The sequence below is a fragment of the Alosa pseudoharengus genome, unplaced genomic scaffold, assembly GCF_046254945.1.
Source record: "Alosa pseudoharengus isolate Yale_2024_CS ecotype anadromous, Long Island Sound unplaced genomic scaffold, YU_APseudo_1.1 YU_APseudo_1.1_scf_10, whole genome shotgun sequence".
Classification (NCBI taxonomy): Eukaryota; Metazoa; Chordata; class Actinopteri; order Clupeiformes; family Clupeidae; genus Alosa; species Alosa pseudoharengus.
Window position 1 is genome coordinate 32,840,829 of NW_027468565.1, and position 14,784 is coordinate 32,855,612.

The 14,784-nt window shown below is 46.5% G+C and overlaps 1 protein-coding gene across 1 annotated transcript in view; it reads right to left on the minus strand.

Annotated features, from left to right (window-relative positions):
* The window catches only part of ldlrad3 (low density lipoprotein receptor class A domain containing 3), a 76,191-nt gene extending 63,029 nt beyond the window's left edge, over nt 1–13,162 (minus strand). Inside the window, exon 1 of the mRNA XM_076270404.1 lies at nt 12,910–13,162. Coding sequence (XP_076126519.1) covers nt 12,910–12,961 — 52 coding nt within the window. The 5' untranslated portion in view covers nt 12,962–13,162. The remainder of the gene's footprint in view (nt 1–12,909) is intronic.
* Nucleotides 13,163–14,784: the final 1,622 nt, after the last annotated feature.

The window sequence follows — 14,784 nt, forward strand, 5'->3', positions numbered from 1 at the left end:
AAAAAGATGCTGTCTGCTGCTGCATAATGCGGCCCCTCCATCCAGCAGCACTAATGCGATGCAGCGTCGAAACCCGCAGATTAAAAGCCTTTTTGCCTTTAGCTCGTTCTGATTACATGCGTAAACAGGAGTCGCATAATTGGAAGAGATTTGGAGAGATTCAAAGCCGCAACCTCAATGTTTATTAGCGAATTGATTTGAAAAGCCGCACACATCAGCTGTCTTTCAAGCCTTGTGCTCCTGTGTTATTAACAAGGCGTAATTGAATGCTCTTGGGGCAGTGCTGTCTCCGGCTGTTTCATGTGCACATTTAGGCTCGTGCTGAAATGCCAGCGGTGCTTGTAATGGCTCCTAACTCCATGGATAATTGCACGCAGCGAACAAGGGGGGGGGGGGGGGGTGTGTTACGAACGCTCCTTCCATTAAAGGTTGAGGTAGTGATGCGTCACGCCATATGCATCACCGTCGCCACGACGACAAGCCAGCGCGCGGAGGATCTACGGCCTCCACCGGGGCGCATGAATCACGTGCGGCGTGTTTATGAAAAGTAATTACGGTAGGCCCATGGATCACCCGCTCACGGCGCCCCCATGTCAATAGTTTCACCTGCACAAGCAATCTTTACCTTCTCCTCGTGCTCGCATGTGTGTGGAGGGCAAGGGGTGTTATCTGATCTGACAACAAGGGGTGATTCACAATCCAACCCCTTCCTCCTCTAAACACACACACACACACACACACACACACACACACACACACACACACACACACACACACACAGTACATCCTCGCTGTGTGTTCACCATGGCGACGGGCGTGTAAATCTTGAGATGGGCCGGGCTCCACATCACAGGTTAATACCGAGCCAGCAGTCCCAGCGCAGTCCTTCCATATTTAATTACTTATTTCAGAGCATCAGTGCTTTCAAGACCACCCCGGGACTACCTGTGTGTGTGTACACAAGACATAAAGTGCAAGGGAAAGGAAACGAGGGAATGGATGGGAGATGGATGGAGGGGTGGATGGGAGATGGATGGAGGGGTGGAGGTGGAGGTGGATGGAGGGGTGGAGGTGGATGGAGGGCTGGAGGTGGAGGTGGATGGAGGGGTGGAGGTGGATGGAGGTGGATGGAGGGGGGTGGTGTTTACGTGGGGAGGAGATGATGAGGAGTGGGACAGCGATACTTTGAAGGAGACACCAATTTCCTCTGCAATGCTGATAAATGAAATGCATATTATACAGCTCCCTTAGAAATGTGTGTGTGTGTGTATATTTGTGTAAATAGTGTACACTGCACACACACACCCACACACACATACACACACACACACACACACACACACACACAGACACAGACACAGACACACACAGACACGCACACATACACACACACACACACACACACACACACACACACACACACACACACACACACACACACACACACACACACACACACACACACACACACACACACACACACACACACAAATGTTGGGGCTATGTGTGACAGCCCAGTAAACACCACTCTCTACTAATATCTGTCAAATCAGGAGCAGGACCGAGGCAGGGTGTGCTGACATTTCTCCAGGAGCTGCAGACAGTGATAGATGGGAGGGAAAGAGAGAGGAAGAAAGAGAGGGAAAGAGAGATGGAAAAAAGATATAGAAAGAGAGAGAGAGAGGTCTTTCTGGGACTGCAGGGACTGTGTTCCTCTGATGTGCCACATCCAGAAATCCACCTTGCTTGGGCTAAACAACAACACCACTGTTGGGTAGGAGAGGGCCAGGGCAGAGGAAGCGAGAGAGAGAGAGAGAGAGAGAGAGAGAGAGAGAGAGAGAGAGAGAGAGAAAACAACTGAAGGGAGAGTGAAAAAGAGAGGGAGTGGGGGAAAAGAATGAATAAGAGGTAATGGTGAAAAGAGGCTAAGGAAAGAATTGATGGGTAAGGTAAGGAATGGACAGAGACACGCAGACTGCAAAAAATTAGCAGAAGGTCATGACAAAGAAGAGGAAGAAGAAGAAGAACAAGAAAAAGAGGTGATGGGAAGGCAGGGATACATGATGGTGAAAGGAAAGGGAAGAAGAAATCAGACCAAGTGAGAAATGAGCAGAGGAGCCTCACAGGCCACCATAGCTGGGAGCAGCAGGAAGGGTGAGGCTTTCTTCTTCCTCTCTGTCCTCTTACTATTGCTGCCTGTTCTCACCAGTGTGTGTGTGTGTGTGTGTGTGTGTGTGTGTGTGTGTGTGTGTGTGTGTGTGTGTGGAGAGGGGGGGGGGAGGTACAAAGTAAAAACCGAAAGTATTAAAGTTAGAAAGCAAGAGAAAATTATGAAAAAGAAAAAGTGTCTGATGGCAAAAGAGAATAAGCATGAAGGCATGAGAGAGAGAGTGAGAGAGAGAGAGATACAGAGAGTGTGGGACAGAAATAAAGTGTGAGAGAGATATAGATAGAGATACAGAGAGAGAGAGAGAGCAAGAGAGCAAGAGAGAGAGAGAGAGCGGCTGCAAAGCTGAGTGAATCAGCGGGATATCATCATTAGTTCAGATTAGTGCATTTGCGCTGCCAGTGACTGTGACCAGTGAACATGTGCAATTAGAACTCACAGATCGCTTCAACTCTCTCTCTCTCTCTCTCTCTCTGTATCTCTCTCAGGGAGGATAAATACAGCACAGAGAGTCTGAAAGTAGAAATCAGCCCATCAACCCAGCAGGAGGGGGGGGGGGGGGGTCTCAGGAGGTGAGAGGAGGGGAACACTTGTCTTGGTCCTGCTTCAGATACTGCATTCCCTTTGGGACTCACGCAGTCCCTGTGCGACACTAACAACCACAGATATCACAGTTCAGACGTACAAACACACAGTGAAATGTGTGTGTGTGTGTGTGTGTATGTGTGTCTGTGTGTGTGTGTGTGTGTGTGTGTGTGTGTCTGTGCCAGAGAGAGTTATTGTATATTTGTGTGTGTGTGTGTGTGTGTGTGTTTCAACATAGCAGAGCAGCAGAGAAATACTGAATTTTGTACAAATGTGGTTTGCCTCGATCCTCATCAAGTCCTGTGGTTTTGCTCTCATCCCCTGCGTGAGGGCGAGGACAGTAATCACCCTGTGTGTGTGTTTATATTTGTGTGGACGTGTGTGTGTGTGTGTGTTTATATCTCTGTGTGTGTTTGTGTGCGTGGTGTGTATGTGTGTGTGTGTGTGTGTGTGTGTGTGTGTGTGTGTGTGTGTGTGTGTGTGTGTGCCAGAGAGAGAGAGAGTAGAAGTGTGGGCTAAGAGGGGAGGGTGTACTAATCAGCCTCTCACTAGGCAACCACACGACACTTTCTGCTACCCTGTCAAGCCCTTCACGTTGTCATGGTAATGGTTTAACAGCTTCCCCCCTTCCCGTACACTGCGAGGTACTTTTAGCCACTAACTGCTTGTGAAATGGCTGCAAAACTGAGGAACATGGTGTGCTTTTCACATCATTTTAGCAGCAGGCCAAGTGTTTGTGGCAAACTTCCGACAGGCTGTTCTAAAGTTTCAGAGTGTTTTCGTCCTTGTGAGCAAATGTACTGTGGCAGGCTGCTCCACCGGCTCACTTCTACCCACCATCAGGGGCTTGCCAGACTCATATACCCATCCTTCCATCCATCCATCCATCCATCCATCCATCCTTCCTTCCATCCATCCATCCATCCATCCATCCATCATGTCTTCATGCACACAGACTAGCCAAATGTTTCACAACACATACAGAGTGAAGAGAGAAGGAAGGGTGGATGCAGGCCGGAGAGTTTCAGTGACACCAGAGAGACAGAGAGTGTGTGTGTGTGTGTGAGTGTGTGTGTGTGTGTGTGTGTGTGTGTGTGTGTGTGTGTGTGTGTGTGTGTGTGTGTGTATGGTTCACTTCAGTCCCAGTGCAGTACCATTTGTGGTGATGGCCAACCGGATAGGGTGAGGAGGGTTTGGTGTGATGGTGTGATGAGGGGGTTGAGTCTGACAGAGACACACGATTCATCGTGCTGATACGAGTAACAGTGACATCATCCCAAATGAAAACAAATGGTGGACTCCAAACTGCTGAGACAGATGAGAGAGAGAAATAGCAAGAGAGAGAGAGAGGGAAAGAGAGAGGGAAAGAGAGAGAGAGAGAGAGAGAGAGAGAGAGAGAATGAGGTGTTTGGGGTTTGGCTGTAAGCTAAGACTTTGCTTAAGTAAAACCGGAGGAGTAGAAATTAAGCCTTACAAATATGCTTCCTCTCTTCCTCTTCTTTCCTCCTACTCCTCCTCTCTCTGAGACACCCCCTCCTTCTCACCTCCGCTGTCTCTCTGAGCAGAGGAGACAGCTGCCACGTCCCACTCACAGCGCTGGGGACAGGAGACAAGTCCTGTCCTACTCCAATGGGACAGTGGACGGGAGCAGAAATGTGATCGTGTCCTCTGCTCGAGGAAGAAGGGAGGCAAACATGAAGAGGAGGAGGAGGAGGAGGAGGAGGAGGACAGGCAAACAGACAGAGGGAGGAGCCCTATATTGTCTCCAAGATTCTTTACACACACACACACACAATCACATAGAGAGAGAGAGAAAGTGACACAGCTGTGCCTGATCACTCCCCTGCATGTGGAGGTAATTACCACACACACACACACACACATGCACAGAGTAAAGTAAACTCTTGAGGCCTTTCAGATATCATAACATCTAATAACATCTACGAGACATCAGTATCACTCTCGACACCCCTAGCTAAAACAAAAACCTGTGTCGCAATCCAAAAAACCCTGCTCTGAAGTGCCCCCTCTCCACTACAGTGTGAGACACCCCCTCCTTCTCACCTCCACTGTCTGTCTCACTGCCTGCCACTGCAGCTATGGAATCAACAATTAAACAGTCACACTACATCAAATGACTGATGATTTTCTCTAACATTATGAAAGGTGTAAATGATGAATTTACTGCTGCAGTGACTTTCTGAAATCTTCATGTGTCAAGCCAGGCACACAAATATAAACTAAACACACACATACACACACACACACACACACACACACACACACACACACACACACACACACACACACACACATAGACACACACACTTGCACAAACAACCTGTCTGAAACACTGATTGGATGTTATTCTAAGACATCAAAAGACTCCCTTTCTTCTTGTTGTCCTGGTAGTAAGAAGCCACTGAAAAAAGCTGACAAGTCGGAGCCAGTCGAAGCACAACGCACGTGAGGCCTTAGAAGTCAATGTGATTTATGCACAACGATACACGCACCGCTTGACCTCCCCACACCATCTGTTGCTCCGCACTGCAACCAGACGCCCATACGACCACTGACACACGGCCACACAAGGCACATCACCCTACATGGACCGTGCAAAGCACTCAACACGCAGCGTACAAAGTACACTACATGAATTATATACTATAACGTTAAAGCACGCTATACATACGCTAGCACCCTAAACAAACCAGCTCTACAGTAGGACTGAAAGAACACTCAAACTCTCTCTCTCTCCTCAGATCTGGATAAAAGTTAAAGGCAGGAACTGCTGAGTAAAATCTAAATAAATTGTTTTTATAATGTTTAAGGTATGGTCCTCAGTCACACACAACGAAATATACTTGTTTGTGGTGTTTTTCATTAACATGCTCTCCTGCCATGACCCATGGTGATGAAGTGTTATGAGCGATATCTCTCATACAAGGCTCTCACTGCTGTTAACATGTCCTAGTCTAGCTGATATGATTAATCTCTGTCCTGATTAACTGTCCATCCTGTTAAAAGCAGAATCTGAAATAGATTCAGAAAACTAGAGGTGACATTTCTGGAGCTAATGTTTAAGGGGATAAATCTGAGGGTAGCTTGTGATTTCACCCAAAGAGACAAGCAACAACCAGAGTAAATGCATAAGAAACACTGAATTATGCATTGAATGAAATCTCTGAAAACTGTTTCGGGCGCATTTTGCCAGTTTTATAAATTAGTAAATTATACTTCCCAGTCACTTGCGCTGGAGATAATTTATTGTTGCTGCCTTTCAGGTTAATGGGTCTGCAGTAATCACCAACACTCATTTTTTTAGTCAAGGTCATTTCAGAGCTCTGGAGCGCTCTCCCTGGTGTGGAGAGAAAGAGCGAGAGAGAAAGCGAGAGAGCGAGAGAGAGAGAGAGAGAGAGAGAGAGAGAGAGAGAGAGTCACGCTGTACGCAGGCAGGCCGCACGCCCGCTCCACACGGACTTCACTTGAGAGCAAAACAAAGAGGTGCAGCGGGGAGCAGCGCGTTGGGGGCAGCCCGGCTCCACCGACACTCCTGCCAAGCCGTGGCTTGCAGCGCACCAGCATTAAAGCAATTAACATCAGCTTTGCATTTCATTTCAGTTCAATCCCCCCACACCCCCTACACTACCCTATGCTACACTCACTCACACACACACACACACACACAGACACACACACACACACACAGACACACACACACACACACACACACACTCACACACACACAGACACTCACACACACACAGGCCCCCCGGCTCTGACGACACGGGGGGTTGCAGGCAGGCAGCCGGGCAGATCAGGCGATTGGTTCCAGTGCAGAGGAGCGTTTGGGCTCCGTGCTGGTGTGCCTCCAGGAGGGGATTACGACTCGACAGTGGCCCAGCGGTGGGGCCAGGCGTGGGGGGACAAGGGAGGGAGAGAGGGGGATGGATGAGGTGATGCTTACTCTCACACTCATCCAGCACCACACCCTCCACATACATGCACACACACACACACACACACACAATCACAAATACACTCACACACACAAACACATTCACAAACAGACACACACACAATCACTAACACACACACACACACACACACACACACACAGACTCATACACACATATAAACACATACACACACACACATATACCCTCCATCATTCTGCATAGACCCAGCAGAGCGAGTCAGCCAAGCCCCAACCCAAACCCACCCCGACACAGCCCGCTCAGTTTCGCTCCAGTGATTCCCTTTCTCAGTGCCAGCCACTGTCTGAGCTCCAGGGGAGACTCTACGTCTCACCCTCATCATGTGAATATGCCTGAATGGCAGCAGAGCAACAACACTCATCACGGCTCACACACACACACACAAACGCATGCACACAAACATACACACGCACACACACACATACAAACACACACACAAACACACACACTCACAAGAGAATGAATACACTGTCCCTCTATGCAGAGGAGCACTGGCATTATATCATTAATGTATCATTACCAACTCAGTGGTCACAAAAATATAATAAATAGGACTGTGTGTCAGAGGAGAAAGAAATGCTCAAGTGCATTAGCATTCATCACAGACTACGCTTGAATTAATAATGATACAATAATTACACATAATAATAACAATAACAATGCTGTTATACTGTTAAATTAAGTTATAATGAACACAGCAATGGCACATTGGTGAATATTTGTCACAAATAAGGGATCATATTCCCATACTAGGGTCTGCTTTACTAGATCTCTATGGAACTGAGTAAGCAGCTGCTTGGTGGTGCTGCACAGCTTCATCTGCCAATGCGTTAGGGAGGGGACCTTGTAATGCCCACCCTGACCAAGAAGGGTTCGGTCACCCAGCAGACCTCCAACTCTCTGTCTGAGTGGTGTGGTGTGGTGTGGTGTGGTGTGTGTGTGTGTGTGTGGAGAGGGGGGGGGGGGGGGGGGTCTGGGGCACAAGCCCAAAATAGCCCCTCTGTCCCCACTGCCATTCTGGGAGACAACGGGGCGATGAAACGGCTCCTGGCTGGCTGCTTGGCCCCGGGGAGCAGAGGAGACAGCTGCCACGTCCCACTCACAGCGCTGGGGACAGGAGACAAGTCCTGTCCTACTCCAATGGGACAGTGGACAGGAGCAGAAATGTGATCGTGTCCTCTGCTCGAGGAAGAAGGGAGGCAAACATGAAGAGGAGGAGGAGGAGGAGGAGGAGGAGGACAGGCAAAAAGACAGAGGGAGGAGCCCTATATTGTCTCCAAGATTCTTTACAGCAAACAAATTACCGTACCTGGTGTGTGTGTGTGTGTCAGACTTTTAACAACTTTTAAAGTCTGTGTAAATAGTGTTTGCCCTGCCACCTCTACATTTCAGAAAGAAATACACACACACACACACACAAGCACATAGAGAGAGAGAGAGAGTGACACAGCTGTGCCTGATCACTCCCCTGCATGTGGAGGTAATTACCACACACACACACACACACACAGAGTAAAGTAAACTCTTGAGGACTTTCAGATATCATAACATCTAATAACATCTACGAGACATCGGTATCACTCTCGTCACCCCTAGCTAAAACAAAAACCTGTGTCGCAATCCAAAAAACCCTGCTCTGAAGTGCCCCCTCTCCACTACAGTGTGTGTGTGTGTGTGTGTTGTGTGTGTGTGTGCTGTGTTGTGTGTGTGTGTGTTGTGTGTGTGTGTGTGTTGTGTGTGTGTGTGTGTGTGTGTGTGTGTTGTGTTGTGCTGTCCAGAAAGCCAACTCTGATGGGAAGACCTTCATTAACTAGTTGACCTGAGCTATATTTTGATGCGAGACCGCTTGCAAGCAAACTCATATTTTTGGGGGGAGATGAGCTGGTCTGGAGGGAATTGCATGTCGGATGGAATGCACATATATTAGAGAAGCACCAAAGCGCGAAATTCTTGGCTCATGGCCAGTTTTGATATTAATACAGCTCGAGTGGCCAACAGTGATGTGTTTCTTCTGTGTTGTCTTGCATAAATAAATCTCTTTGGCTTTTGATTAATGACACTCATTGAATACAAATTCAATTATGCAGCTACAAGGTAATGAAAAAAAAACTCAGTCCATCAACTGAACAGCCAAGCGTCTCCACATATAGCAACTTCAAAAGGGCTAAACTGACAAATACAAATGACCTCCAAAATGCACACATAGGGCTCAAGCAGAGCTCAGCGTGAGAGAGAGAGAGAGAGAGAGAGAGAGAGAGAAAGAGAGAGGGGGGATAGAGAAAGAGAGAGAGAGAGCGAGAAAGAGAGAGGGGGGATAGAGAGAGACAGAGAGAGAGGGGGGATAGAGAGATAGAGAGAGAGAGAGAAAGAGAGAGGGGGGGATAGAGAAAGAGAGAGAGAGAGAGAGAGAGAGAGAGAGAGAGAGAGAGAGAGAGAGAGAGAGACTGTTTTCATACTTGTCACTCTGAACCTGACGTGAGGCGCAGTGTGTTTGGCTGCGGGTGGTACGGCATTTGTTGGGCTAAATGCCGTTAGGAGTCCCAACCCCAACCCCTGCCCCTGCCTCTAGACAGGTCAAAGTTCAGCGTTTAGACATGGCAATGCTGTTCGGTCAACTCTGGGTAAGTCCCTGCAGATGTTTTTTTTTTTCCCTTTTGCCTCGGCTTACCATGCACAGCACTGCAGCCAATGCCGAAAGCTTCCTTTTTTATCACAGCACAGCAGCAGATACTGTACATGAATGCACTGCTAGCAACAACGCCATCAGCTCTCTATGTCAGGGAGAATTAGAGAATTGTCAGGGAGAATTGAAAAACAAAACAACTACATTTAGGAACAATTTGGTCTTAGAAGCATTATATTTTGCATGGTTTAAAAGAATGTGTGTGTTTGTGTATGTATGTGCAGAGTAAGTATATGTGTGTGTGTGTGTCTGTCTGTGTGTGTGTGTGTGTATGTGCTTGTGTATGTGCGTGAGTTTATGTGTTGTGTGTATGTGCGTCAGTGAGTGAGTGTGTGTGTGTGTATGTGTTTGCGCATGTGCGTCAGTGTGTGCGTGTGTGACTGTATTGTGTGTATGCGCATCAGTGAGAGTGTGTGTGTGTGTGTGTGTGTGTGTGTGTTTGTGTGTGTGTGTGTGCGTGTGTGTGCTTGTGTATGTAATGTGCACTCAGTAAGTGCATGCTGTGCTCTAGTCAATATGAGAGTGTTCTGAAGGTTCTGAAGCCACATGGTTTCAGTCATCAAAGATCTGCACGCTTGCATCTCTTGGCAGCCGGGATCGATTCCGAATCAATGAGCAAACAGAAATCTTTCTTAAGTCCTCTTTGCTCTCTGCGCCCTTCTGTTTTCCCTCACACTGAGCATGCTTGCACAATTCCCTGCCTTAAATATACATCTGAAGCACACCAGTTTGACCGGAGGAAGAAGCTGCTGGAGATGAGATGAGAGAGACTCCATGACGGCTACCCTGGCATCTAAGGGTACCTGAGGGACGACTCGCTCAGTCCTTCTCTTTAACCATCTCCTCTGGCCTCAGTTAAAGAGCGAGACGTCTGGCCTGTCCCCTTTGGACAGACTTCTGAGCAATGCCGAGCGAGTGCTCGATGGGTCTCAAATGATCTCGGCAGGACAGGAGACACTCATTAGGACGGAGGGTTTGGTGAGCTTCTTCTCAGATAATAGTATAAAAACACACACACACACACACACACCAGTCTCCAGGTCTAAGACCACCAATACTGCTTAACATGATCTGACACTTAAACAAACATCTCTACTAATCAGTGTTCCAGTGTCACTTTCCATGGTTTGGCCTTAACGTTTAGTTAAAAGTTAAGCATTTAGCATCTGCTGTTTAAAAACAGTTTCCCATGGCTCAATATATCCCCATGCACTCAATGCATTCCAATTAGGTGTTTTTTTAAGTCATATTGTTTTTCCAGTGGTTTCATCTTCAGATGGTCTCAAAATCTTACTCAACAACAACATAGTTTGGCAAGAGCCATGGTGCATCTTTTCAGACCCACTGGCACCATGAGTTATGTAGTACACTACAGTGAGTGAGGATCCTGTTCTTCAGAGAATATCAAAGTGGATCTGCCTCTGATTTTTGGAGGCATTATGCAACAGCGTGCATTGTTTTGTTTTATTGAGATGGGGGGTGGTGGGGGGATGGTGGTGGTGGGGTGTGGGCAGGGAGGAGAGTCAAGCAGAGATGAGTTTGCCAATGGAGCCGCATGCTCCAGCCCACTCGGAGAACTCTCTCAGAAATGTGTTCTTATTAAGGCCGACGGAACCTGCGGCTTTCTCTGTCTGGCTCCACCCAAGTCCAAAGTATTACAGAATCAACACTGTCTGGTGCAGTCTATTTGTTTTTGTTTACACCTTCCTTTAACCTGCTTATACCGCACGGCATGTAATTTTTAATCTATCCGCCCTATGCTATTCTGCCTACTCCCTGTCACTTCTTATCGTCTACAATACTGTCCATCTCCACATGGTCTGTGGTGTCTGATGTCCTGTGATTCCCACTGGAGTGATATCCTTCATCTGCCTTCTTTTACAAACCTCCATCGGCGAAAACAGGGCGTTCTGCTGCCACTTCATTGGTAAATTACAGTGTGTGCTACTTTTAGTAAATCCTGATTGTGACTACCAGGGAGTCAATGTATGTGTCTATACAACGCAATGCAGTTTATGATGTTGTATAATATTACGCGTAAAGGTGAAAGATGTAGGCCTATCAATGATGGACATGTAACATGCATTCTGAGACGCTTAAAGAGATCCAACCTGTCATCTCAAGTTATGGAAAGACCAGCACTTAAGATTGAAGAGTGTCATTGGGGTAGCATTTTAGTCCATTACACAAAACACATAAAGTACATTTGGAAAAAGCCATCTGAGTTATGTGATAGGCCCTGTAGCCTGCATCTCAGAATCTTTAATTCTTGCTTATAGCCGTGCATAGAGTCTGATTCTCCACTTGGGACACTGTAATGTCAGACAAATCATGTGTCTGTTTGGCTGAGTTCCTGCCATCCTTATATAATATAGGGGACTAGGCTATGTAACTGACTCACCTACTACTGTAGTTTGTGACATGTGACAACAGTAGGCTATCTTTTTGTGTCTTTCGGCTTAGCTTTGGGCTATATTGTAATGCCACAACTACAATTTAGAACAGCTGTTTTTTAGAACACTGACACTGTGGTGAAATCAGGAAAGTTCAACCTAGAGGCCACTTGTCTTCTAAGGGATTAATGCAGGCCAGGTGTGTAGGCCTACATGACTGACCTATGCATAGGCTAAGCCTGAAATGATGCTGGACTTGGAGCAGTAATAACCGGCAACTTGACATTTGGACATCCCATAACTCTAGTCTCTAATACTTATATTCCTTAGAACTGTAGCATTCATTAGAAACAACAACAAAAAAACTCAGGGAAATGTGTCAAAACTTTCATGAAAGTGTTCCTTCGGGTTCAGCAATAGCCTACCTGTCCATTCCATTTTGACATACTGTAGGCTAACTGTCTGCACGATAGGCACAATGTAGGCCTAATCCGTTAAAACGTTACATTAACCTTCAATAAATAGCCTACTTTTCAAACGAAGTAACATTAGACTCTCTCGCTTCGGGCCCCATTCGGCCAGCGGAGCAGGGGGGCAGATTGACTTGTCACCGCTGTGTCTTGACAACTACCCCGGCTACGAATAGCCTTCACCGACTCCCCCCTCCTCAACCTTTCGGTCCACGATGTTTTCCTTACGCTACAAACTACAGCACACGTTAATTTCGTTGATGAAGCCAAACCGTTACTCGAGTCATCTGATCTTCGCGTTCACAACCTCCACGTATTTCTGAGTGAGCGAACTGCTGCAGGGAATTTCGAGGCGACATTGCTGAGATTGGAGGGGGAAAAGAAAATGTGCATCACGACGTCACACTTCCCTTATCTTTGAAGTTCGAAAAGAAAATGTGTCGGCTGGTCTTGTTTTAGCACTCTCGGAAGGAAACCACTCATAAGGGAATTGCAACAGTTACAAAAGAATGAGAACACGAAGGCTACACAGACTTAGTTACAGTTTAACTGCGGCGGCGCCGTCGGTGGTAATAACACAAGCATGAGAGTTCAAAACATTCAGATGACTTACCAACCGAGCCTGTGCCCGATCCCGAACCAAGTAAGAGATACCAGATCCACATCCTACAGTCTTTTTTTCGGCCTGCCCTTAAATCACCCCGCTGTGTGGCAACAATCGGGGCGATAAAAAAAAAAACCTTTCCCCCCTCTTTTCACCACTTGGTGTAATACATAGCCTACGTATTTTCCCTCTGTAGTTTTACTCCAGGCAAAGTTTTGAAGTTAGCCTAGTTGCATGGAGAGGTGGGCTCTCACGCTGTGGGACAGCCTACGCATCGTGGACCGAGGGAGGGGCAGAGGTGGTCGGCGATGGAGGGGTACTTGAGTTGAGTCGGGTGTCGGGTTCGCACTTATTCTGGAGAGGCGGAGACTCGCCCGGGAACAAGATGAGAGAGGCGAGTGCTAAGCATAGAAGAATGAAGCGCTATGTCGCTCTATAACTTCCACGGGTTAAGGTGTAGGCCTACTTTCCTTATAATATATTAGCCTATAATTAGGCTAATTATATATATATATATATATATATATATATATATATATATGAAAGTATAATATGCGTAGCCTAGTTGGCTTAGTAAAATCCTTATACCCAGTGAGTGATTTAACTTGAAAAATATAATTTTACCTTTACAGAAATAAGATTATACAAACATGGATACTATCCAAACTCACAAAAATGTAAAAATGAAATAGCATGTGAAGTGATTACAAAGGTCTGGTATGGACTGACTACCGGTATATGATGCATTGACCATGATAAGATGAGTGTGTGCAATGGTGGTAGTGCCAAGAACAGTGCAGGGATTGAACAGTGCAATAAGTTTGGTTGTTATTTTATTCCACTGCTTGGTTGAATTTCCCATTGTCATGCGTGTATAAATCGTATATGTTGTAATAACCGTGTATTAACCATATATTATTTGCATACCTAAGTAGCTCCCGTTTTTTTGGCCGTATCACACTTGTATATTAATCCTTGTAAGGTGTTTGGGTCTGGGGGACCCGTTTTCAATGTTTGCTACAAGAACAAAAATATGCTATTTATTATTTATTTTAACTCAAACTCATTGGCATTGGCTAATTTTCTGTGAAGAACATAAAAAATAACTTAATTTCAATGACTGCACATGGTACACCCCCCCCCCCCCCCCCCACACACGGTCTACTGGACCCAAGTGTAATAAGGTGCTATGTAGGAACTGTGTCCTCCTCCTAACTGGGCCTGCTGTGTGTGTGTCTGTGTGTGTGTCTATGCGTCTCTGTGAGTGTCTGTGCGTCTGTGAGTGTAGGTGTCTGTGTGCCTGTATGTGTGCGTGTCTGAGTGTAGGTGTCCGTGTGCGGGAATGTTGTCTTTCTGCACCTGCTATTTACAAAGTTCAAAAATTGTTACATTTCAATCACGTTCACCTGTTTAAGTTCTAAGAAATAATGCCACATAGGATATTCAGAAATTCCGACCTCCGATAGAGAAAAAATAACTTCAACGCAAAGTCGGGCTGGATTTTTTGCTCGGAGACTTGTGCGGAAGTCTTGTGCCCCGAGGTATCCGACTTGACGTCACTATCATATTCTCCAAATGAGGCGACCTCCCTTGCTACACGAGGCAAATTTCACTCTCATTACAAATAGGCAAGGTAATTTATCACTAAATTAACACTACAGATAGAAACACTCACCTGAGACATTTTCCGCTTGCTAAACCATAGCAAGCAGTTTTAATATTTATGCATTTCCTGTATTTGTTTTCCGAGCTGATCTCATGAACACTCTTTTTTCGGAGGTCGGGATTTTTAAAGTCGGGTCCTCCGAGCTTATGAATGGCATGAAGGCGCTATAAGCACTAATAATGTAGCCTGGATGCCAGCCGAACTTAGCCCCGCCCACA